The sequence below is a fragment of the Doryrhamphus excisus genome, linkage group LG14, assembly GCF_037039965.1.
Source record: "Doryrhamphus excisus strain RoL-2023G ecotype Guam linkage group LG14, RoL_Dexc_Guam_v1.1, whole genome shotgun sequence".
Lineage (NCBI taxonomy): Eukaryota > Metazoa > Chordata > Actinopteri > Syngnathiformes > Syngnathidae > Doryrhamphus > Doryrhamphus excisus.
This window is the reverse complement of record NC_136370.1, coordinates 10,649,993-10,676,667: the sequence shown is the minus strand read 5'-3', so window position 1 is coordinate 10,676,667 and position 26,675 is coordinate 10,649,993. Positions and strand designations below refer to the sequence as shown.

Genomic DNA, 26,675 nt, shown 5'->3' with positions numbered 1-26,675 from the left:
AGTACTCCAACAACTATCCAAGTAAATTGTGAAGAAGACATCTGGAGCACATAATCCGCCTTCACACAATGAAAGGAAGACATGCTGGCATTATGCAAAATGATAACGGCACACATACTAAACTACATACTAAAATTGCTCAATAAATGTCTTTACTGTTTACACTATTCCTTGGTTTATGTCTGTAATATGGCATTCATGGTTAAACGTGATTGGTTCATTTGTCAGTTGGTTCAAGGTCTGAGCGCTTTCAAGAGTGCATTTGGAAAATGGATAATCTCTTCGAACACAGTGATACTGTATTGCGACCTTGCAACTGTGCAGTTAAATGTAAAGTATTAAAAAACAATGTGTTTGAATGTGTACTATAAATACAGAATGTTGTTTAAAAGAAACAATAGCTGTTTGTATATGAGTCTAAATCCCCAATCTTGCTGGTACGCATGGCGAGTGTTATCTGCACTATTGCCAGCATGCAGACAAGTGTGCGTCTGTCCTATCTGTTAATGCTCTCTGAGCCGGCCACTGGCTGCACAAGTGACACAGATACGGCGGTGAATCCTCATGCGCATCATAATCACTGTGTGTGAATTTGATAAAGACTTTTTATGGGCAATAGCACCAGCCTTGTGGAAAATTAGATTACACCTCTGCACAGGAGGTACAGTACAGTGTGAGGCGTGGTTGCACAGAGAAGCTTGTCACTAAGTACCTAGTTTGCCTTTTAATAAAGTATGGGGAGGCATGGAAGCATTTTGGGCGGGTTAGACTACTGAATGTGTGAGGAAATTGCTTACAACCCTTTGGTACGTTTTCTGACTTTTAACGTAAAGTTAAAATATAAGAAAAGCATCCAACTAAACAACTGGTAGTGGCATATTTCATACAAAATATGGAAATCGAAAAATTAATGATGCTAACCAAGGTTTCATTGTTTGTTAATAGTTGGTATTTGCACAGTTTAATATATGCCATGCACTGGTACTTGTACTGGTAATTTGAAAAACGGTGTACCACAGTTTTACCCCTACAAAGCAGTAAAAATGGTTGTCTTGATTTGTGTTCAACATAGTGCCTAAACCTTCGCTTTGCCTCTTGGTCCCTGGTCCATTATGGTATTCAGCTGTCTCCACAGACACGGATGTGTTATCCTTTATGAACTTGTCAAGATGACGTCCATCAGATGACATCCGGAACAAATGAAGCCACTAAAGCCGCAAATAATTTCCAACATTGCAGTGGTCCCTGTTTCCCACAATGGCTTTATAGAAAGCTTTCCTTTCTGCAAGAATGCCATCATGTTGCTGAGGTGTCTTCATTGAAGCTTCAAGGACAGCGTGATAAAGATTGTTTACTGTTGTGTTACAGAGATCCAAAATATCTCCCTGTGTGGTCAAGCTTTTAATATACAGTATCGCCTGCGGGTTTGTAGTGTTGTTTTATTTAGTGACCATTTTCTCACTTGGTTATTTTGGTCCGACTAGCTTCAGTCAGTGTTTTTTTAAATGAAATCTGTGTAGAAGGAACTTGAAAGAACTACTAGATGAAGATATACTGTTAGTGTCTCAATAAGGCACTTGGATGCCTTCGCTACTTGTCCTTGAGATCTTCTAATGGGAATGTATAAGGTTACCAGCATTAAGGCTCCTCATTGGATCATTGTGATAATATTGCAGTCAGGGGAGATCTATGCAGTGTTATTGTCTCAGGGGTAATCATTTAGTGCATCTTGGGAACACTGGGATTGGCAGCCTTAGAACAGACAGGGACCTGTTAAAATTGAGGCGTAGATTGTTCTTTAAAGGCCGCCATCATTGAAAACCACCAGATGAGCTGGATATAGCTTACAAATAAAAGAACTGCACATTGGCTCAGCAGAGTGACATTCTCTGCAAGATCACAGGGGATGAAGAAGGGCGGGTGGGCGTCAAAACTGCAGTGAGTCTGAACAGAGAATTAGGTGTGTCATGAGCCCCACTGAGTGAGGCGTGTGTTTGTGAACATTTCTGATGCAGACTCAGTCGACGCTGGCAGGAAAAAAAAAAAAAAGCTAGACTGTGTTCAAGCATGTGAAGAAAAAAAAGGTCTCAAAATCATTAAATGTTTATCAATGACAGTTTTGTTATTTATTCAATTCAACAAGATCACATTTTAAAGTACCACAGTCCCATGCTCAATGATCAAAATGACAGCTTTCATTCTCTTGAGGAAAACAAGTAATATATACATATGTACACTATTTATATAATATGTACATATGTACACTGTAAAGTCGGATATGTTTTGACATAAGTTACCATTGAGATTTATTCTGTTCCAACCAGTTCCTGGATCTATTTAATCTCATCCTTTATCTCAATCAGTGTGTTGATTGTGTTGGTCAATGTGGATGTGTAGTATATACGTAACCCAGAAGGCTTTGCGCCTTGAAAGGGAAACCATGAGTGAGTAATGGTGATGCGCTTATAAAGAGTTCATAGATATTACTGTACACTGCTGTACCTGATTTGTTGAACAAACAACAACTTAACATGAATGAACTGTTTAAGATTGTAATTATGATGGTTTCAGCAGAGCCGTGAGTGTGTATTTGTGCAATGTTTACGTACAGAGTATTGCGGAATACCTTGCCATGCTTTCTCGTTTTGTTTTATGACTGTGGTGGTGTTTCCTTGTTATTTTTGCTCTCCGGTAAGCCGGATTGATGCTTCCGTTGGGGGAACGTACGCCGCTCTTGTTGCCATGGTAAATCTGTGACCCAGTGATCGATATCGGGTCTATTTAAGGAATTTGCGTATGTGTACTGATCAAGGATTGGTTTCACCTGGCTTGATGAATCCTTGTCCACTCATCCTGACTTGGGCTTTGTGCGGCCAATGAAACCGAGATGCTCTTGTTTTGGGTTGGTTGATCTCAGATCAGTCATTTATCCTAAAATTATGAATCCTACTTTTGTGCAACGGGCTACATGTGCTCATACATGAACGGAAACATGAACATTTTTCGCTCAAGTCATGTATACAAGTGTGCTGACATTGTCTCCAGACACCCACACATATTTGCAAAGCAAACACACAATGTCACTCCAGGAGTGTGTGTTTTTTAAAAGCAAACAACTCGCAGGGCTGACTGGCCATAAAATAAAACACGGCAATAATGCATGTTCCTTTATTGCCAAGATTGCGACTCTTGGGAGCTAAGGCCCTGCTGTGCTGTGCTTAGTTTTGCAAAGAGCAATCTAACCTCCCCAAAAGCATGCTCTAAGGAGATTTCCAATGGCTTTTGTTTGTCCATACATCAATTTTCTATTCTGCTTGTCCTCATTTGGGTCGTGGTTGGAGCTGGAGCCTATCCAAGCTGACTTCAGGCAAGAGGAGTGGTACATTCTGGAATGGAAGCCAGTCAGTCACAGGGCACATCTATTACAAACCATTTACACTTACATAAGAACAATTTGGAGTTAAACTATTTGCATGTTTTTGGGATATGGGAGGAAGCTGGAATATCCAGAGAGAAAACCCACACAAGTGAGAGAAAACATGCTAACTCCAAAAGGGAGATCCCAGATCTCTTGACTGGGTGGCAGATGTGCTAGCCATAATGCTTTTCCCTCACTGAAGTTTTTAAATACAGTAGAACCTTGGTTTTCACCATTAATTTGTTCCAAAAGGTCAGATGAAAACCGGAAAATAGTCAGCAACAGTGAGTCAGCAACGCATAAAGTACATTGTTTGGGTACTTGATATTGCATAACGATCCAGTACATATAGGGGAGGACAGGGGCAAAATTCAAGCCCTTCAGTCTTCATAGAGAACAGCATGTTCCATTACACCATCAGCACTAACAGTAAAGATGGTGACTTTTGCAAATGTATTCTCTCCTCTCTCTCCCTCTCGGTTTTCATGTTTCCCCCCATGCCCACGTATTTTTTACTCTGGTTTCTTCCCACAGTTCAAAAAGATGCACACTACATTATTTGTAGAGTCTATATTGCCTATAGGTGTGAAACAATCACAGTGTTTGCAGCTTAGCTTCCACATACATGGACAAGAAATGTGGGCTGAAAAAAGAAAGTAGGTGCTGATGGCACCTAATCTGGAAATAGTAAAAGAAAATCTAATTTATTTTTCATACACTGTTGAGATGGACTGTCATATATCATGCAATTTTATGTATTTTCATGGCTCACCAAAGATGAAACAATAATATTCAACGACATACAGAAAGTCTCCTGCGGAATGGACCTCCACCAAGAGAAAATATAAACCATCATGGTATAGACATCAGGTGCACTCTTCCTTGGTTTTCTTTGGTGAACAGTATCTATGACTATGGTTTTAGTTTTGTTAGATATGCACCAACATTTTTATTTTGTTGACAAGTTCCGCATTAAGTGTGTTATATTAGTTAAAAGCAAAAAAAAAAATTAGAAACTCATTCAGACAACATCATTGAATCGTGGTGTGTGCATAAACACAACACAAATTTGCATTTCATCCGTCATTGGAGAGAACCTCACCTATTTATGACCTTTGCTACTAAGGTAGGCAGAGATCTTCTCCATCTTATCGTAGCATCTTAGAGCCATTCTTTATGTTGTGGCAGGGGGTTATTTGCCAATGTGGCCTGAACAGCGCAGCCTGAAGAGAACATCACAAACTGCCTTCTCATAGTTTTAGGTTGCAGTGTGTCATTGTGTGGAAGTATGCTACTGACAGGTTGTTTTTATTTTTTTATTTCAAAGAAGGCTATTTCTGGACACAGATACATGTAATAAATGTGTAAAATATGTCAGGTTACTTTGGTCACATCGAATGGTTGTGTGACTGCAGCACTGAGTCACTGTTAATATAATCCAATAAAGTAATCCCTTGCTTATTGCAATTAATTAGCTGCGGGCTCAACCTGATAAGTGAATATGGATGAATAATGTATATGTTGTCTATAAAAATGTATGTACGTATGTGCATTCATTTATTTTGTCCTAAGAGTTTAAAATTCTGGTATTGGACCATGCGGGATGTTCTTGTGATGTGCCTGGACCATTCTAGTTTTCATCTTGATGATGGTAAGCAGGCTATTATGAGGGCCTTTTACTGTTACTGATCTCCAGGTTTGTTCAATTCAATTAAATATGTGGCATGTTGAAATTATTTTAACAATTATTTTATTTAATAAATAAGGCTGTAAGTAGCCTTCAAAGCAAGTGTGAATGTTGTAAATGTGGAGCTTGAGTGTAATTAATATGCATTTTGGATTCTTTTAAACAAATCTTCTAAAGATTTTTGGGGGGTTGTGTTCAATATAAAATCCTGAACTTTTTTTTTTTAATCTCTGAGCACCCACAAAAATCTACTAAGGACCACCATAATAAGCTCTAACAAGTCAGTATACCATTATCACTATTTTTTAAAAAGTAAAGTAAAGTTCGGATGTTACACTGCCCTCAATTTTATTTGAAAGTGTCCTGCATTCTGCTTTCAAAAAACAACATTTACAAGGCCAAGCACATTACATTGATATCATAACCTCCTACTTAACAACACATTTTACCCACTTTTATTGGGAGCAGCTATGGCTTATTTTCCAATAAAATGAGGATTTTTTTCCAAATTCACATATCACGGTCCAGTCTGGAACTAATTAAACAAACAAGGGATTGCTGTATTGGCTTTTACTGGCTTGAGTAAAAAAGAAGGAGACTATTATTGCTATGAAGTAGAAAGAAAAAGGCAAGACGCAAAGAATAGTGGTCTGAGCATTATAGTTTTACTTTAGGGGTTGTTGAAATTGAGTGCTTAAAGTACGGTGCTTTAGCAACGTCCTTTTGAGAATCTCACCTTGTCAAAGAAAGCCGTGAGCAGCCGATGAGGATCAATAAATGAACTTCAGGAGCCTCCAGTCCCACCACTCAGACGACACAAACAGTTCTCCTGACACACTGCACCTAATTGTTAGGTTTCAATCAATGAACCCTCCTGATTTGACTTTTTTCAGTGCAGTCATTCTGACTGCAGATTCATTCAGCAAGCATTCTTTAACCATTTGTAAGATTCATCATGATATTTTGTATACTAAATCAAAATAGTAATAATCCTGATCATTACGTTTAGGAAGAAATGTAATCATCGAGAACATTGTGGAGTGTGACCGATATCATCGCACCACATAATGAACCAAGTTGCTTATTATTACAGTATTGTTCATCTGATGGTAAGAATTTGTGGATCTTTAAGCATAAGAAAACTGTCAATGCAACACAATTTGGCAATAACTAATAAATTACCATTGCAAGAACCATACACTTAATGAAAATGAAATGAAGACATTAATTTATGAATGTATGAGCCCCTGTAAATCCTGCATGGAAGAATGAAGAGATGATAGACATGGAAGTTAACACTTGCATATAACATTATTTCACTTCAAAACGCCGTATAATTAGATATTATATATCTATTAGATAATGGTGGACATGTGGATTGACAGTTGCACAACACTGAGAAACTCTTAAACCATGCGCGACAAACACTACAATGTTCTATGTGACGGGCCTGGACGGCGTGTTTCTGTTATTCTCATGGGGCAGTGAAGTGTAGTGTTACAATATATTGTTTTACAAAGTTACCATGGTGTAAAAAAAGCAGTTTATTCCATTTGTCTCGTATCCTCTGCAACTGTTGAGTGAGTGAGGCACTCAAATTTAATTAACAATTAATTTTACATTTTGTGTATTATCGTTGTTGTAGTTTGCAGATGCCATGGCCGCATGGATTGATAATTTCAGAATATTTTTACAAATTCATTTTCAATGCTGACTCAACCATTTTTTCACATTTTTTGCTATTTGCCCAATCTCACAGCACCCAAGTCAGACTCGAGAGTCCATATCCAAAGATTACAGCCGCTCTTGACGGTAGCTTGTATGTTCATGTCCCTACCAGTCTCCCTCAAACTCAATGTTATGTTCACACACACACACACCGCAAGCTCACTGATGTCTGGAAAACCACTGTTGCTGGCAATGAGCTTTCACTGACATCTTGAAAAAAAAAAAAAAAAAAAGTTAAGTTAAGGAATTGAGTGGTTGCCAAAAACCATGTGTGCATGCTGGTGCATCTGTCAAATGTGTGTATGTCTGAATGTCAACGCAAGTAGCTGTCCTAAAGCAGAACACATGACAGAGAGAAACAAAATTGAGTTTGGGCTCTGTCAACCACATACTTTAAGCAGCCTGTCAAAACCTAATCACATATGGCATGATCAGACAGTCGGTTTCACTACAGAAAAAGGTTTTCTGCCTTCCACGTGTAAAATTATGAAGGCTTCCACCCACACTGAAAGACCGCCTCTAGGCTTTCGCATACAATGTGCACATGAGTGGCTTTGCCGCTGGGCCTGAGCTGTATATTGGCACTGCAACAAAGGTGATGGATGAAGCTTGTTACTCACAAATGATTTGCATCATCTTCACCGTTGCCACAAAGATGACATGGGAAAGCAACATGTACTCATTTTTTTCCCTGCTTTTCGCTGTAAAAAAATCACATTCTGTCAGAAAGTGAATCTGAAGTTGTCTCTACTTTCGTTCATTTGTAGCCTCTCAGGCATGGTTTTGGAGGAAAAAGAAGACAATTGTCCAGAAGCTACTAAGCCACGTTCACTCGGCCTCCCTCTGCTCTAATCGACCTTCCTCTGCAGGGTGATACATTTTACCTTCTGGATGTTCACAGGCTGTACCTTTCGTTTTTCCGGTCTTTTTACCCTCCTATTCTCTCAAGTGTACTGTATCCCAGTCTATTTGCCTTGCCTCCTCCCCAATGCATGACTGTGTGTTGCGTTGCACCTTCAGGCGCTGTGTGGGATGGTGTTGTAGGCAGTCTCTGATAAGAGGGTGAGTGAGCTGGTGCTGTATTCCTTCTGAAAGAATTATTTCATATCGGGGGTGTTCGAGAAGACAATTTTTCCATGTTTAAAGGCCCTTTCAGTAAAACTGACAGATCACAAAGTTAATGCAGCACCCGTGTGTGCCTTCTAGTTAAAACAGTTGTCATACGTATGTAAGCGCTAACTGGCTGCATTGCTCATATTACAGCCTATCTCAAACAGCGGTCAATTGGTTTGGCCCACCATCACCCATAATGATAAGCTTGTGACCCAAACTGCGGAAATCTTTTAACTCAAATCAACTCAACTACTTCGCACGAGACAGATTTTCTGTAATGGGAAATATCTTCACATGCTTTGTTTAAGATGCGGGTATGCATGAATGTTAGTGTGTGAGCGTTATTTTGATACCCACAAAGTTTGTGTGGTGCAGGTGTGTTGTATTGTATTGCACAACAGTTTAGAGAGATGTCTATATTAATGGCCTGCTTGTTTGTTTTGTTATATGAGCTAGTATTATTATAATTATTGCATATAAAGAGGAATCTGCCTCTATTTCTTAAGGGACTTGAACGCTCCACAATGTATTAACACTTTTTTTATGACAGCGTATTTCAAAAGCATTGTTGTCGCTATGTTAAGGAGTATTAATAAATGACAATCCCCTTCAGAAAAAGGCAAGTGGGTCACAACCCATGAGTTGTTTCAATTAAACAAAAGTGTGCAGCATTCATTAGTCTATGAAATGTAACGTATGTAACATCAATATTCATTCTTTTCCCTCAGGTTTGGAAAATACTAAAGTTTGGCCAAATGCTAACAGCTAAAATTATTTTTTTCATGTGCTGTAGACTTTGCACACTGATAAATAAATGATGAGCTGGAGTGGTATTGATACAGTAGCTTAGACCGTAAGGACTGGCTTTGGGGACCAGAAGGTCTTGGGCCCAAAATCCATTACTGGACTGGTTTCTGGAGAGATGCCAGATATTTTTCTGGCGCAAAGTACTAAACATCCAGAGACTAATGTGCAGCCTTCAGCCTTCTGTGCTGCCAATAAATAGGAGGATCGTTTTAACATTTTTTTTTTTTTACAAAACTTAACAGGTATGTTGCACTGCCAAGAACCCTGTAATTATTGGTAATTATCTGGATCCAGGAACATATCTTCATTGTTTTAATCATTACGGCACCATCAAAGGGGACCTATAATGTAGTAAGAATGTTGTATTCTCGTGTTAAATGATGCCAAAGTTTCAGATAATTAAAAAAGTTTGAGATGGCTTGAAACGCTCCGTTTCAGAGGGTGTGGTAAAACTGCCCTTTTGTGATGTCACAGAGAGGTGGACTTTCTTAGATGGTTCATAGTTAGGATGCACTTTGGACGTGTGACCAATCACAGCGGAGTGGGCATGCCCGGAGGCGGGGCCGTTGGTGGAATAAATTAAAACAGACTGTTTTGGCAGGAAGCACAAATCAAAAGAAATACAGCTGGAATTGGTGCAGATTCTCATATAGGAGACCACAACTCAATACAAAGGGTCGAAAAATGAGCATAATAGGTCTCCTTTAATGGAGCAGTCTACCCAGCAGCATCAGAATGACATTGGCTGTTCATCATTTTCCACACACCACAAAGCAGCCTTCTAACTCACAAACTTGGAGCCAAACATGTTTTTCTATTAGTCAGGTGTGAGGGTGACTTAAGGGGAGGTGCAGCATCTTGACAAAAATAAAGAAAAACATTTTTCATCATAATTTTTCTACAGAAAATAAGTAAAAGAGAGGTAAAGGTGGATTTTATATTCTCAGAAGGTCTGCTTACTTTGTCACACTTTGACAACCCTTGAGTCATGTTAACAGAAGCTATTGGTCTACACAGTGATATTGTAGCTCTATGTGGTCCCTACATAGTCAATACATCAAATAGCATAGACTTTTGCACGGTATGTCAGTAAAGTGACATCATACCAGCTCAACCGTATAAGCCACCAATGAATTCAATTAAGAAGAGTGACTGGAAAAAGAGTAAACAAAGCACAACGGAGAGGATTTCCAGCGTGCTACAGTCTTTGATCTTGGCATGTGGCCTTTTAGAGCAAGACAACAAGCTCTTTTGGGGTTTAAATTCTTTGTTGCTTGTTGCTTTGTTGAGATGAACCACTGCGATGTTCAAAATTATGACGCACAGAGCAATTAGTTTGGTACCCGTTCACAACATTAGACTTAATTCAAGAACTAAGAACACTCAAATTAGTTCTTGGAAGTACCTAGATGGCACCAAAATTGGATTGGATTATATCCGTCCCTCTTCCTGCTTTGAGAACGTAAAGTACATACCGTGTAATACATACCGTGTAATATGAGCATACACATTAGTTATGTTTATTGTCAGCTACCATTTATTGATTTGGCAAAGTTTAACAATTTTTATGTCGTTTTATATACTTTTCTTGGGCAATATGTTCTTTTAAATCACAATTGGTAGCTAGCCAGTAGTATTTTGTTTTTTTTTTTTGGTTGAGGAAAATGTAATCTTGAGCCAGTTGCATATAGTCTCTTTCAAAATGACACACAGAGCCAAATACCTGACTGACAAGAGTTATACATTTCTTTATTTTCATATCTCTTTCTCTCTCATATATATCTTATTCACATATAACATAATAATACTGTTTTACAGGGTAAAATACAACATTATCAATACATAATGCACGTCATAATAACCAAGTATAAAAAACACAGATGGATTAATTTACTGTAGATCAGTTTAAAGAAGCCGCATGAATAGAATCCTAGACCTCTCTTCTTTATTACTTGAGAATTAAAGGCTTACCTCAGAGGACAAGTGCTGCAAACATCGACAGATCTGACACATGGCTCTGCTTATGTAACATAATATATAAGTATTCATTGAAAAACCATTCAGGTTACTCTTCTTCCCATCTTTATATTTGAACTGAGGTTTTGAATTTAGTCTATAAGGAATAACATCACTTGTCACTGTGAAATTCATGTGAAATATGGCGGTCAGACTTAATGATGGCTATAATAATCTCTATATTTGGCACCTTGTGGGAGGTTGAGACATCATGAACCACCAACTGATCATGGCTTTGCTAATAGTGGAAGGGGAGCAATGCCAGACTGGTTGACTGTATCACTTCAATTCTATGGAATCAGTGCCCAGTGAAAGGCACGTCTAAATGACCACAAAAGCCTACGGTTATTACTGAACTGCCGCACGCTCCACATGAAATGAAGTATGACTCATTCTTGGACTCTTTTGTGTTCAATAAGAGCAAATTAATAATTACCCATTTGCATTTTTGTGGATGGCGGCGAATGGGGTTGAGAAATGGCCACAGTCTGTGGTACCAATTCATACTTTTTCTCGCGCTACATCTGCTATCCACCAACAAAGTTAAAAGACATGTGAAAAATTGATGAAGTATTCTATATAAAAACCAAACTGGCTTATTTTATATAACATACTGAATAACGTTGATGCGCTGTATGTGCAGATTGCTTGCTGGTCGGTAGGAGATGAAATACTTATTTCACGCAATCAAATACAAGTTAAATTAACTTTTATTTGAGTTAAATAATTATTTCACTCAATCAAATCAAGTTGATTCACTCAATATAAAAAACAAGTTAATTTAGCTTGGTTTGATTGAGTGAAATAATTATTTAACTCAAATAAAAGTTAATTTAACTTGTATTTGACTGAGTGAAATAAGTATTTCATCTCCTACCGACCGAGTATAATCTTTATTTAATGCTTTTTTTCTTGAATTATCTTTAACATATGTGACTGTTTATAGGTTTGTAAGGAAATCACAAAATACTTATTTTCCTTGAGTTCACTTTCCTGGCTGTACAATTTAACATACTGTATCATACATACAGTAAAATCTCGTTATATCGATGTTGTCGGGAGTCGGAAAAAATATCGATATAACCGGACTGTCGATATATCCGACCCTGCGCCGAACTGCATTAAAAGTAGGCAATAATGCACTCGACATTGTTCTATAGTATAGAACAATGTCGAGCAGCTTAAATCAATCTTTGCTTAAGGATTTCAATACCAAAAAAGAACACGGCGAACGGCTGCTTCCAGTCAACTTTATTTTTCACACTTCCACCACCAAACAGAAGAAAGCATGTTGCAGGCATGTGTTTGGCCAGCTATGTGGGGCGGGTTGAGCATGACCTGTGAACCAGGAAGTGCGGGAATCGGTGTGTGTGCTGCGCTCTGGTGGTGGAAGTGTGAAAAATAAAGTTGACTGGAAGCAGCCGTTCGCCGTGTTCTTTTTTGGTATTGAAATCCTTGAGCAAAGATTGATTTAAGCTGCTTTTGTATCGATATAAGCAGACCAAATTGGCTGGCGGGAGATGAAAAGGGCATCGTAGTAACCGGATTATCATAATAACGGGGTATCGTACTAACGGAACTAATTATATCATAAAAGACTAGAAATTTGCCGGGAAATGAAAATAGTATCGTAATAAGCAGTAATTCGTTATAACCGATATCGATATAACGAGACTTTACTGTATATGTATAAAAACCTCTCTTAGGTTGAGAGGAATTTCTGTTTTCATGATCTGGCGAGTGTTACAGGCCAAGCCTAGCCCTTTAAGAAGAATGGCATTGTGGGAAATATCTGTGTCGTAGTTCTGTGCTTTAGCACTAGGCTTCTCTGTCTTCTGTCTGCACGCTTGCAGTGCGGCCACACTTTCAGCACTCTTTTACGTTTTGGACCAATAAAGTTTGTGCAAGGCAACAACATTTTATGCCTGTTTAGCCTCTGTACTCTCCTTACTACAAGTGTCAATGAGTTTATATGTTTGCAATGGATTGTACTATTATCAAGGTGATAGATGTCGTTCTCATGAGCCAGGTTCTTTGGTTTCATAGTCAGTGTACAAGTCGTTTACCCCCAAAACTAGAGTTTAAATCCAGGTTGAAGGTTACCTCCCAGACATGTGTGACAGATGGTGTCAGAAGTGCTGAAGGCACCATTGGAACAGGTACCCTGTGTGACAGACCCAAGAGATGGTTGAGCGACTTGGCTGATTGAAATAGAAAATCTGCAGTGATGGAGTGTGCTGTCATTGTGGTTATGTACAAAATATGGCTGACATGTCAGAGATGTCGTGGTCACTATGCAGGTTTAGAACGTAATAGACCTGGGTTCAAATCCAAATTAATGGTACTATGCCTCAACACCCTGCATAAGCACACACACATAAATGATGATTGATTTGTGTCTTTTGTGATGCATACCAAGTCATATTCATCACAAATGATAGTCTGCTTTAACCATGAGCAGTACAATGTGAGCATAGTGTATAATGGGAGGTGGTAAATATTACTAGTATATAAAGTTGGGAGGAAGTTATTGATTTGCAATTCCCAAATAAATCTCGAGCCTTTAATCCCATGTCTCAAGTAAAGACGTGTAAATCCAAGTCAAGTCTCAAGACAAGACAGGTCGTAGGCTTGAAACGAGCCAGGAGGCTCCGAATCGTCCATAAGTGTGAATGTTAGTGTGAATAATTGTTTGTCTATATGTGCCCTGCGAATCCAGGGTGTATCCCGCCTCTTGCCCGAAGTCAGCTGGGATAGACTCCAGCATAAACCCGTGAACCTAATGAGGATTAGCGACATAGAAAATAGATAAATGGATGGATATACAGTATAATACAAAGATTCTGAACAGTAGCGGAGCATGCATGACCTATCTCAATGACATTGATGTAATGAGGACCAAAACCGAACAACACATTGTAATTGTCGTTTTTCAACCACGGTTTTTTATCAGCCCTAACCCTTTCTTTTCATGTGGAGGAAACACATCCTTGTTTCTGTGCAACGTGCAACTTCCTCTTGCTAGAAACCTAATCTAAAAGATTCAGCACCACATCAATGCCTAAATAATCATGGCTAAAAACTATTTCAAGTGTAGAAATGGAGGGCAAAAGTTCACATAAAAATAACACATCTCAGCTTGATGTTAAGATTATCTCATAAAGTAAAGTGTGTATAGGTTCATCGAATTACTTCAGCATGCTCGAGAATCTAAATGCAATTTAGGCTTTCACACTTGACGGCACAATGTGAATAAAAGTAGCAGCTGTAGAAGTCCTGCGTTGAATGCAAAATGAACTTCATTGTTCTGTTTGTTTGTTCCTATTGTGAAAAGACAATCTGCATTTGTATTTATTGCTGCTAGCATAACAAATTATTTTATCAGATGCTGTGAATCCAAACTGTATGAGATACTCTCCAGAACCATCCAAATTTCTTATTTCTTAAATCCCTTATTCTTAAGCATTTTCTTTATACGTGAATACAGATAATGACGGAATGTACTTGTATCCGTCAAAAATGCATTATCCGTAATGGATATGGATACAACATCACTTCCTCCAGCGTGTTTGATTTTTAATGGTGTAAAAGGGGTAAATATGTCAAATCAAATCAATCAAATCAACTTTATTTGTATAGCACTTTTCCTGCAAAGACATGCAACACAAAGTGCTTTACAGAATTAAAACAAAGAAACAAAAGAAAGTTCAACATGTCAACATCGGAGCACACATTTAACACAGGCCATATGCCTTTCACTGTTATTTTGTAGAGCAAAAATTACGAAATTAACATAAAATATGGTGTCGTGAGCTCTTTAAATACTAATTTAAAATTAGCCGATGAGGGTGGTGACAGTAACAGACCTTGACAGCATTTGAGCATTAAAAAATGAGGTGTGTACTGGTGAATCAGTATAACAGACCTCAGAATTTGTGATCCTGTTCCATGCCTTATTACAGTCCATATAAATTATGGAGATGGATAGTTGGTGGTAGTTCACCTGGAATTACAACATCCTCCTTCCCATACAGCCATCAAACGGTTAAGAAACCAAGATCATAAAAGTAGTTGAACAGAAAATTAAACTCCCCTCACAGTCTGTTTGTCCATCTGTGAGATTCATGTCATAATCATGCTGTTGGCGTAGTCCTCAGTATCTCTGACAATTACTCAACCTGCTGCTGTTTTAGTAGATGATAGATTCTGTTCACTTCCACTGGTACATTTGCTACAGAATACAAATTAGGCTCATATCACATGGGGCTGTAATTTATAATATCACAGTGTGACTTCTTATTTTTCCATTAACCTTAAATTTGTCTCTTTATCTCCTTTCTTTCACTGTTTCTTATCCGTTTCATACAAAGTCTGAGCCTCCCAGACATTGGTTTGGGGGGCAACTCAAAAAGAGTTACAAACAATTACTAGAAATTAATTAATTTTGGAGCTTTAATGGGTAAAGGCCAAAAGCAGATGAAGGAAAACAATAAAAACACACTGACTAATCAAATAACGGTTAATTAGGTAATGGCCATTTTTAACTGGTGGCCTCAAGCTGCATCAGTTTGAGACACTTTTAGACCCTGTGCATCCTGCATTTAGTGTGAGGGGACCAATTGGCGAGGAGTGGTTTCATACGATGCTCGATATTAGCTTCATACAAACATTTATATCTACGTATATAGATCAGCTCTTCATCACCGATACAGATATTGGAAGCAGCTCTACTCTCAAACGACTTCCCTCAAAAATGACTAAATGAACTACAAATATAAGGTATTCAGAAGACACATTTAAAGACAAGGAACTCTCCCACTGCAAGGTAATCTAATCAAATGTAAGGTAATCTAACCATACACAATAGTGACATAATGGTGATTTTTTACAAACAGAATAAGTAATGATTATACATTTAACCATCAAAATGGTGATATACCATAACAAAATAATCAGCTTTAGTTCATTGGTTCTAGACCCAAACATAATAAGTAGATGTCACTGGCTGTCAACCCTATGAATTATTCTATTTGGGAAAAAACATTTATAAAATGAAGCCATGAAATTTGAGTGGCAAGGGATATAATCTGAAGGTCGTAAACAGGCTTTACATGTTCTTAACTGTGAAAATATTCAATTTATTATTATGGATCTTACTTTGCGGAAATTCACTGATCACCATCTGGGCAACAGAGATTAACAGTCATCTCTGTTAAATGTTGAACAAAAAGAAATTAGGTTAAACACCACTGTTATGTACCAAAACGGGCCAACGTTTTTTTAAGAGATTATATTTGGCCTATCAATACAGACGTACAAAGCAACGACAGCACATTGCAACAACAGTTACAAAAAGCAGTTGCCCTGTGACAAGCTGAGCTGCAGAAGTAGAGATTAAAGATGTTGGCGAGGTCAATCCGGTCACATTGCACCAACGGTTTTCGAAAAACTGTTGCCCTGTGACGTGTTATCAAAGCTGAGCTGCAGAAGAGATTAAAGATGTTGGCTAGGTCACTTCAGTCAGTGCTCATACAATCATTAAGAGATAGCAGGTGTGTATTTCACTCCACTGATGTGATAGGAGATTCAAACTTGAAGTTGATAAAAGAGGGGGGGGAAATATCACAAAAGAGATCAGAATAATATTTTCCATTTGAACCTTTGGGCTGATCATATGGCTGTCGCTCTCAATAACAACTTCATCTCCCACATGGAAAACTCTATATATAGTGCACTTTCTGTGTAACAGATGAACAGATGGCAATGTGGCTTTCCAGTTTTGTATTACTTCAACAATACACTTGGCACACTGTTCATCTGACAATCTGAAAATTCTCTTAAAAAATGGGTCAGGTGTTGCTACCTTTCAAGAACACAGTTGAATGGATATTGGCACTAGGGATGAGCGAGTACGCCACTATCTCTATCTCCATCTGTATCTGTGCACCCATCTAAAGTATCTGTGTCCGTATTTGTACTCGAGAAGAGTGGAGCATAAACCAGAACTGGGTGTGGTTTAACATATTTTGATGGGTGGGGCTTAAATCTCTACATGTCTGAATTGACATGGTTTAATCAGAAGTTGTTATATGTATTGTTTACTATTCAGCTATATATGTGTACTGTGTGTGTGTACGTGTGTGATCATTGAGACTTCATTCATTCATTTTTTACCGCTTATCCCAAGGATGGGCAAACTTTTTGACTCGCGGGCCGCATTGATATGACAAAATTTACGGGGGGGGGGGCAGAGATTATATATATTTTACACGTAACAGTCCACCTGGTATTATTGTATCTGTAAAATTGTCATGCGATCTGCTATTATTATTTATTATTTTATATTGATATTAAAATATTTTTAAAATACTAAAATATTATAATAACTACAATAAAATTAAAATAATAATTAATATATTAATATTATGTAAAATATGCAAATATAACAATAATATTATATATAATTAATATAATAATTAGCATTAATATAATAATTATAATAATCATAACAGTTCTGATAATAATTATAATAATCTAATAGTAATAATAATAATAATTATTATTATTATTATATTATAAATTGATAAAACCATCAAAAGGTAGGCTCAGGCCATGATGCCAGGTTGTATGTTGAGTTTAAATGAAATACTTTGGAAAGATTGGGCGGGCCATATTCAAACACTTGGCGGGCCGGATGTGGCCCCCGGGCCGTAGTTTGCCCACCCCTGCCTTATCCTCACAAGGGTCGCCGGGGTGCTGGGGCCTATTCCAGCTGTCTTCGGGCGAGAGGCGCGGTACCCCCTGGACTGGTCGCCAGCCAATCACAGGGCACATATAGACAAACAACCATTCACACTCACATTCATACCTATGGACAATTTAGGTCCATATCCTAGCATGTTTTTGGAATGTGGGGGGAAACCAGAGTCCCAAGAGAAAACCCACATATGCACCGGGAAAACATGCACACTCCACACAGAGCGTGGAAGTGTGGAATTGAACTCGGGTCTCTTAGCTGTGACGCCTGCACGCTAACCACTCGGCAGCCATGCAGCCCATTGAGATGTAATTATTTATAATTTTATAATTTTCTTAATGATATGTGTGAAGTTGCTGATTCATGCAAACATGGTAAAGTCTGTTGACTGTATTTTTTCAGTAATACAAGCAGTTTTACAACTGACTACTACATCACCAGCCAAACCAGCCAAAGAGCAAGCAGATGAGGAAAAAAAAAAGTGACTGATGCACAATCGCGCCCGCTGTCTTGCAAAATGCACCATGTCCGTTATGAAACAAGTTTAATTGCAAGGTCCCTACTGCAATGTATTGAGAGGGGCACGCTCATGTCAGCCATACATGCAGAATGCTTGATGCCACTCTTGTGCGACTGTGCAAGTGTAACCCACTGTTGTGGCCAGTCCATGCATGTTACCGAGGCATTCGCTGTGTGTGACTGGCCAATCACAGAGCGTCAAGACTGAATACATAATGAACATTTTCTTTATACACGAATACAGATAATGACAAAATTTTGACAAGATTTTTTTTTTTACTTGATTTTACAAATTTATTATACTTCTTGTTTTCATGGATGATTTACTATAATCTAATTAGAAAACATCAGTACTGGATTCTTTAAATGCTATGATCTTCCAGTAATGCTTTTTCTTCTTCTTTGGCGATAACATATTGCACATCTAAAAGTGGAAAATAGCTCTTCATATCTTGTCTCCAAGGCTGCATGTGCCGGTTGATGTTTTTGAAGCCTGTTTTAACCATGTCAGATGGCGCTTCAGAATCAGAAAAGGCCACTAGTAAATTCATGTGGGCCTTAAACATCATGTATGTTTCCTGTTCTCTTGTGAGGAAAAAAAAAACAATCTATTCCAGAAAGGTCAGTTCTACTAGTCATCAGTTTTGCTTTTTTTCAATCCCTTTGTTGTTGCATACCTAAATGTCATCTTTTTCTGAATAGCAAGATTTCATCCATCCATTTTCTATACTCACATTCACACCTATGGACAATTAATTGGTAATCCTATTAGCCTAACATCCAGGTTCCTTGGAATGTGGCAGGAAAACTCACTCACTTACAGGTTGAACATATAAACTCCACACACAGATGCCCAATCTACTGACAAATACCAAGATTAAAGAAAACAAGAAATTTAAACAAAAAAAACAGTTACATTTGTAGTGATTTTTTTTATCTGCAGTTTTTATCTTGGGTTCATCTTGTCGATGTTAAAAGAGTCTTGACGGTCTAGCACAGTCATGCTACGGCTCGACCGGGCGTAGATCCCAAGATCCCACGTCAGAACCAAAAATATTGTTTTCCAATGAGGGAAAACAAGTCAGTCCAAAAAAGTACAACAAAACTACTTAAGGCAAGGGCCAAAAAAAAGGAATAACAAAAAGCGATGCTGTAATAAATGAGCAATAGAAGTAGTGCCAACAAATGGAAATGAACATGCTGCTGTAAACCGATCAGGTACTAATCTTAGCGGACTCACCAAACAAAGACCATTGCGGAATAAGGTAGATACAGGCAGATTACAAAGGAGCAATGACAATGTGAGAACGGGCAGCTATCATGGAACAGGTGAGTACTAGGAGAATCTAGCGCTGACTAGTTGCGACTTCTCTGCTTAAGAAGTTCTGCAGGAACAGCGTGCACCACAACATAGAGCAGACAAGCGGCAGCAGAGCGACAACACAAATTCTGACACCAGGTGCTGAAAGCCCTGATGAGGATTACCTCAAGATCTGCTGAATTTGGGTCAGATGTTGAAATCTGACCTAAAAACACTTAAACACATGAATAAAATATGCATTTTTTTTCTCGTATACCTTGGTTAGCATTAATTCCTTCCATAACGTCTTACTCCAACTCAAACCTACTCTAACCAAATACATCTCTTCCAAAAAGCCAACAAAATATTACTTTTACACTGATTGGAGATCAGTGTAAATGGTCTATCACCTTCCCCTACTGTGAAGAGCACAATTACAAGTATGCGTAGAAAATAAGACATTGATAAATGCATCCCCAGGTATGACAGAAAACATCATGTCAGTGAATCTTCTATTTCCAAGGCATCCATCATCATTATAGCTTCAAAAATATCCTCTAAGCATATGCATTATTGAAAGTAGCTTCTGTGAATTGAGCTTCATTCAGAGTACCCTTGTGTGATTACCACACCTCCTTTGCAATGCTAATTTCTAGAGTGCATGCAAATCTCTGAATGGATCTTATTAATTTGAAAAAAAAAAAAAAAAAAAAAAAAAACTTTATAGGTGATAATCGGACCAGTTCACCAAAACCACAACACGTTTGTCTTCAGGGTCTAAAAAGCTTGATAGATGAATCACTGTTTCTTCATGCACAACCTCAACCAAATTTGTATGTATTGTTAGATAGCAAGTGTTTCTTTTTGTGTGATTGGTTATACAAATTGAACTAAACAGAATCAGAAATACCTGTACTGCATTCACGATTAATATAACATTTTAATTAAGACATTGTTTTGTTTCATTTCTGCAGGTCCCCTTTGTATGAACTAACATGGACAAAGTGGTCATCAGTCTCCTGCTTCTGGGAATTGTGTTTACAATGGTCCATGCATGTCCCAAATACTGTGTCTGCCAGAACCTCTCGGAGTCTCTGGGGACTCTTTGCCCCTCCAAAGGCCTACTCTTTGTCCCACCGGACATTGATCGTCACACTGTGGAGCTACGATTGGGTGGCAACTTTATCCTCAAGATCACCACTCAGGACTTTGCTAACATGACAGGTCTGGTGGACCTCACCTTGTCCCGCAACACCATCGGCGCCATCCAGCCCTTCTCTTTCATTGACCTGGAGACACTGAGATCCCTTCACCTTGACAGTAACCGCTTGACCGATTTGGGGCCGGATGACCTGAGGGGTCTGATCAACCTACAGCACCTGATCCTCAACAACAATCAACTGAGTCGCATATCCAAAGTCGCCTTTGATGACCTGATGCTGACACTGGAAGATTTGGATTTGTCATATAACAACCTTCGCAGTGTGCCTTGGGACGCCATCCGCAAGATGGTCAACCTCCATCAAATGAGTTTGGACCATAACCTTATCGCATTCATTGCCGAGGGGACTTTTACAGATCTGGAAAAACTAGCTCGTTTGGATCTTACGTCCAACCGCCTGCAGAAGCTCCCACCGGACCCTATCTTTGCACGTTCTCAAAGCAGCATAGGCATGACCACTCCATACATCCCTCCACTGTCTCTAAGCTTTGGTGGAAACCCATTGCACTGCAACTGTGAGGTACTTTGGCTTCGAAGGCTGGAACGAGAGGATGACATGGAAACCTGCGCTTCTCCTACAACTCTAAAGGGCCGCTACTTTTGGTCAGTCCGAGAAGAGGAATTTGTTTGCGAGCCTCCGCTCATCACACAACATACACACAAGCTGCTTGTGCTAGAAGGTCAAACTGCTAGTCTACGCTGCAAAGCAGTAGGCGATCCAATGCCAACCGTACACTGGGTTGCACCAGATGACCGATTGATCAGCAATTCTTCTCGAGCGACTATATATGAAAACGGCACCCTGGATATTACAATCACAACATCCAAGGATTATGGAACCTTTACTTGCATAGCTGCAAATGCTGCTGGGGAATCAACAGCCTCAATAGAACTATCAATCATTCAGCTCCCTCACCTGACTAATGGGACAAACCGTACCACGCAGTCCAAGTCTGGTCTTTCAGACATAACTAGCTCTACCAAGATCAGTAAAGGGGAACCTAAAACTCTGCCCGACAATGTGGTATCTGTCTCAGAAGTGTCTGCTGTGTCAGCCCTGATAAAATGGACTGTGAGCAAATCAACTCCAAAGGTCAAAATGTATCAGCTCCAGTACAATTGCTCTCAGGATGAAGTACTCATTTACAGGTAAGAATTAGCAACACAATGATATCATATCCATGTGGTGACTGGAACCTTTTTGGTCCAAGCAGCTAATGACTTGAGCTTCAAGCTCTCTTAACCCTGGAACTAAATCATTTTGAGTCTCTGTTTAATTATTTGTCAGATTGGTACTTGAGACAGTCAATTTCTTAAGGTTTCACTTGAAGATCAACATACACTCTTGTTTAATTATTCTTCAGATTTTCTCCTCTTTTCCACAATGTCAAGTATTTTTTTCTTCGCCCTGAACCATTAATTAAAAATCAAATACAGGATTAGCGACTTCCGAAATAATACATTCCACTTGCTGCTCAAGTCCATTAAAGCTTGGGGACTGCAGCTGGGAAATTCTCAGCTATGTGAAATACATTTCCCATGACAAATGAGACAGGGAAAGCAATAACATCCAGAAAACGATAATTGAGCTAGAAAATAGAAGAGATCAATTTTCATACATCCTAAGATGTAATTTTTAGAAACATACTGTGTGTCAGTGCTCCAGGATGTTCCCCAGTGTTTTTGCCATATACTTTGTATTACTTTGTTTCTGGAAATTCAGTATCCCCTTGGGCTCATAAGTCTGAGTGCACGTAAACATTGAAAGAGTCGCCCCATGGAATAACACACAGAGGAACGCTAAACATAGTGTTTATGTCAACTAAGTAAATATATGTGCATGCTGTACATACAGTTCACAACATGCTTCTCGATATTGTCAATAGCCTGAAATAAATGGAATACATGAAAGCAACAGTCTTTAATATCTATTGTAAAATCAGACTGGACAATATGTTTGCACCTTTTAAATTATATGAATAAATGCCCAAAGCTAGTTACAAACATACCATTATCCCTCACTGAAAATGTAAAAATAAAATGTTAAAATATGGTTTATCTTTCTGATATGTTTTAATAATATAATTCATCATCAAAATATATATATGAATGCACGGAGAGGCAAGGTAACCCCTTAGTTGGTCATACATTTTGTCAAGGCAATGTCCACAGTAGAGCAATGATAATATTAAATATCAATCACAGGCTTGTGGGGGAGGAAAAAGATTGCATGAGTTCCCTCATGCATGAGGAAATGTAGTGTCTTCCTCATTAGGGAAAAAGGCAATTAAGGATGAATAATAGACTGTAGCAGCAATGTTGTGTGTGTGCTTGTGTGTGTGTGTGGCGGAGGGAATCCAGAAGGTTCAAAGGTAAGAATAGAGGTAGATAACAGGAGCATTGCCTATTTATAGCTTATCGCAAAATAAATGGGTTTCATCATGACACAAGGAGCAAGAATTTTACTGTAACTCTTTGAGACAACCAAAGTCCAATAGCCTAATCATGTCCTGCTGGAAAGATTATTAGGCCAACCTAACAGCGTTTATCTGATTGACATTTAATTATATATAGCATCCTACTTTAAAAGTGCAAACATTAGTTAGTTTATTTGGCTACATTTGTTTATTTAGTTACAAACAGCATTCAATAGACATTTAAGAACAATATTATCCAAGGAATATTACAATCAAGCAATTGTCCCACTGGCTATTTTCATATATTATCAATGGAATATGAGCTTGGAATTATTACAGTCACAGGAACGGCAGTATTATGCAGTTTTTAACACGTTTATCTTTGTGTGTTCACAGGATGATTCCTATGACAAATAGAGCCTTTGTAGTCACCAATCTTGTGCCGGGGATGCAGTATGATCTGTGCGTCTTGGCTATCTGGGATGACAGCGCCACTACTCTTACCGCCACCAACATTGTCGGCTGTGTCCAGTTTATGACCACCGATGACTATCCCCAGTGCCAGTCTCTTCACAGTGGTTTCTTGGGTGGCACCATGATCCTGGTGATTGGCGGTATCATTGTTGCCACTCTACTGGTGTTTATAATCATCCTCATGGTTCGCTATAAAGTGACCAGTGGCATCCAGACTATAAAATTACCCTCTGTGAGTAATACCTACTCGCAGACCAATGGTGGTATGAACAGATTCAATGGAGCACCACCACAAGTCAAATCGGCTGTGGTGGTCATGCATGAGGAAATGGTGGAGTTCAAATGTGGATCCCTCCAAAGCAGTATCTCCTCATCTTCATCCTCTTCTAACTCATTGGAAAGTCAAACAGGAAGAAGGGCTGGTGACTGCTACAGCATGCAGGGAGCGGAATGCAGCACCCTGCCCAGCAGCAAGTTCCGTAGGCATAGGCACATTTCAAAACCACAGCCGAACCTGGACCACCTTTTAGGAGCCTTCACTGCAATGGAGCTGCGAGGTGTATCAAGAGACCGGCAAGGGGTCCCTAGCCCCTCTACTGCTTCCAGTGCTATGATTACAGGAGCTGTAGCACCCCTGTCTGACAAAGAACCTCTACTTGGAAGGGCGGAATCCACCACCATGTTGGGCCGTCTGCTGGGGCTACCCCAAGAGGGTAAACCCAAAAGGAGCCATTCCTTTGACATGGGTCATGTGGGGGCCACACAGTGTCGCGGCACCCACCCTCGCAGGATCAGTAACATCTGGACTAAACGCAGTTTGTCTGTTAATGGCATGCTACTACAGTACGATGACAATGAGGATGATAAGCCTAGTTTTGAAGGATCTGAGTGGGTAATGGAGAGCACAGTTTAAGTACAGTTGAACAAATTGTACTTTGCCAAACAATTCATTTAAATCAAGAACTAAGGAAACATGAGTTTGAAAGAGCGGAGGATTCCACAGGGGACCAATTTTGGGGTTTTTCATTCATTTCAAACGTGTACACTGTTTGACAAAACATTCAACTCAGACAGTCTACGACTGCAGATCAAAAATAGCTCACCTTTCTTGAGTCTTGGATAATGCAGAAATGGCCTGGAATATCTCCTCCTCAACTCGGCACTTGAGAATATCAAAAAGGGAAAAAAGGAGATGAAAAAATTCCGAGTGGATTACTGGGTCTTTATCAAATGGCTTGAATGCCAAGTGGATTTGCTTCAGCTATGGTGAATGGGATGTACTTTTGTGTGACCCACTGCGTGAAATGGGACTACTGCCACAGTTGATTGAAGAACTACAGGATCACTATAGGGAAATTTTAAACTTGTTACATTTTACTTTCATCTAGGTTTTCTATCATTTTTACTATTTATTATTTGGGGGAAATCATTGAGCAACAGTGTGCAGTTTACCAACGTGGTTATCCATCAGATTTAAAGTATAAAAAAAAAAAAACGTGTCCTTCACAAAACCGTTTGATATCACATCATATCACAGCTTTTAATACCAATTACCACGTGACTTTGTTCTCAGTGTATCAGAAAGACATGGGAACATCAAGCTTACCTTGATTTCTACCTTGGGTATTGTATTTTTCACAGAAAAATTCAATAAGTCTTTAGTCATATACAAAGGTCATAAATAGCTCAACTCAACAAGAAAAATTGTTTTCACACAATTTCAAAATATGTAGCACCAAACGACTCAAAAGCATTTTTTGTTCAGACAGTGACATCTCATGTTCAATTTTCATAATCCCAGGTGAGTATATCGGGCTAGTATGACAAATAAATCCAAGCACTTATTTTTTTGACAGTTTGATCTAAAAAAAAAAACAAAAAAACAAAATACAGCAAGTTTCATACTAGTTTTTACACCAAGTCCATCAAATCATTTGTTCTGCTATGTAATCTATCTTTGGTTTACTTTGGCATTGCACGGAAGAGGTATAACAATTATTCCATATGCTTGTCATGCCTTCTCTGTTTATTAAATGGAGCAAAGTAACAAACCTTACATATGGTGAGAACAAGAAACAGAAAAGCACACAAAACTGGTTTATGTATCGGGTTGATTCATCCAATGAGCTCTTTAACTGTCATTCTTTTTCTTTTGTGGATGACAATAACTGAATTAGTCGAATTACAGCCTGAAATATCCTGTCCCCACTTTGATGCCTTTCTCAATATCCTGTGGGTCTTTGCTGCAACTGATTATGTGGGGTGTTTATATGTTTTTATAGTTTTCATCCCTAGGTGTAGCATTCTGTATATTGGCATATTTTGTACAATAACTGGGTGAGAATGTAAAACTGGGGAACTTGTTTGGTGGTGTTTTTATTTCCATTGCAAGCAAACAGTGAAGGTGCTTTACTGTGGTGTACTAACTTGGTCATTTTTAGCTGGCTCAGTGAAAATGGGATTTTCCATGAAACTGCACAAGACAAGTGGGAAACTTCTTGTTCCTAAAGTATCAATCAACCCTCATTGTGAAAAAACAAAACAACAAAAAAAAACATTTATTGATTCACAAAGGTGGTCTGTTTTCCCCTAATTGCTGGTCATACTTCTGAATTGGTCACCCCGGGTCGCATTACATCTTTGGTGTTTGGTTAAATGATTAAAATCTCTAAAAAAGACAAACTACAACTGCAGTATTTCCCAGATGTGACACCAGTGTTGATAAAAGAAAAAAATGTATTTTGTGAATGGACCATTTACCTTGCTAGTTCTTCTTGTGTCCTCTTGTAACATCCCTGTTCACGCTGCTAACTAAGAATACAATTTTGTGCGTGACTTGGCACAGTCATGATTGCCACCTAAAACTGAAGGGAAAAAAAGAACAAGATTTATGTGTGAAAACATTTTGCTAAGAAAAATTATATGAAATGTTAATAAATTCTTAATGATTTTCTGTGTTCTTACTGTGGTGTCTTAATGGTATTCAATATGCCTTGAATTATTGGTGCATCTCCCAAATTAGAAGTGTTGCCTGGGTGTCCTTGCATGTTCATTGTCATTTTACTAGGGGTGAGTCAAGGTGTTTCTTTCCGAGGTCCAGCTGCTATAATCAGGCCAGTTGCTGCTGACTCACCTCAGCACTGTCCTTATTACACATCACTAGTACATGCATCTCCTTGCCAGAGCCCATTATAAGGACCTAATTCATAATCTGCCT

At 38.7% G+C, this 26,675-nt stretch overlaps 1 protein-coding gene across 3 annotated transcripts in view; it reads left to right on the top strand.

Moving 5' to 3' along the window:
• The window catches only part of LOC131140021 (leucine-rich repeat and fibronectin type-III domain-containing protein 2), a 100,567-nt gene extending 74,161 nt beyond the window's left edge, over positions 1-26,406 (top strand). For all 3 annotated transcript variants that reach the window (XM_058090069.2, XM_058090067.2, XM_058090068.2), the window contains 2 exons: positions 20,320-21,716; positions 23,381-26,406. In XM_058090069.2, the coding sequence (XP_057946052.2) occupies positions 20,341-21,716; positions 23,381-24,371 (2,367 nt within the window). In that variant the 5' untranslated portion in view covers positions 20,320-20,340 and the 3' untranslated portion in view covers positions 24,372-26,406. The remainder of the gene's footprint in view (positions 1-20,319; positions 21,717-23,380) is intronic.
• Positions 26,407-26,675: the final 269 nt, after the last annotated feature.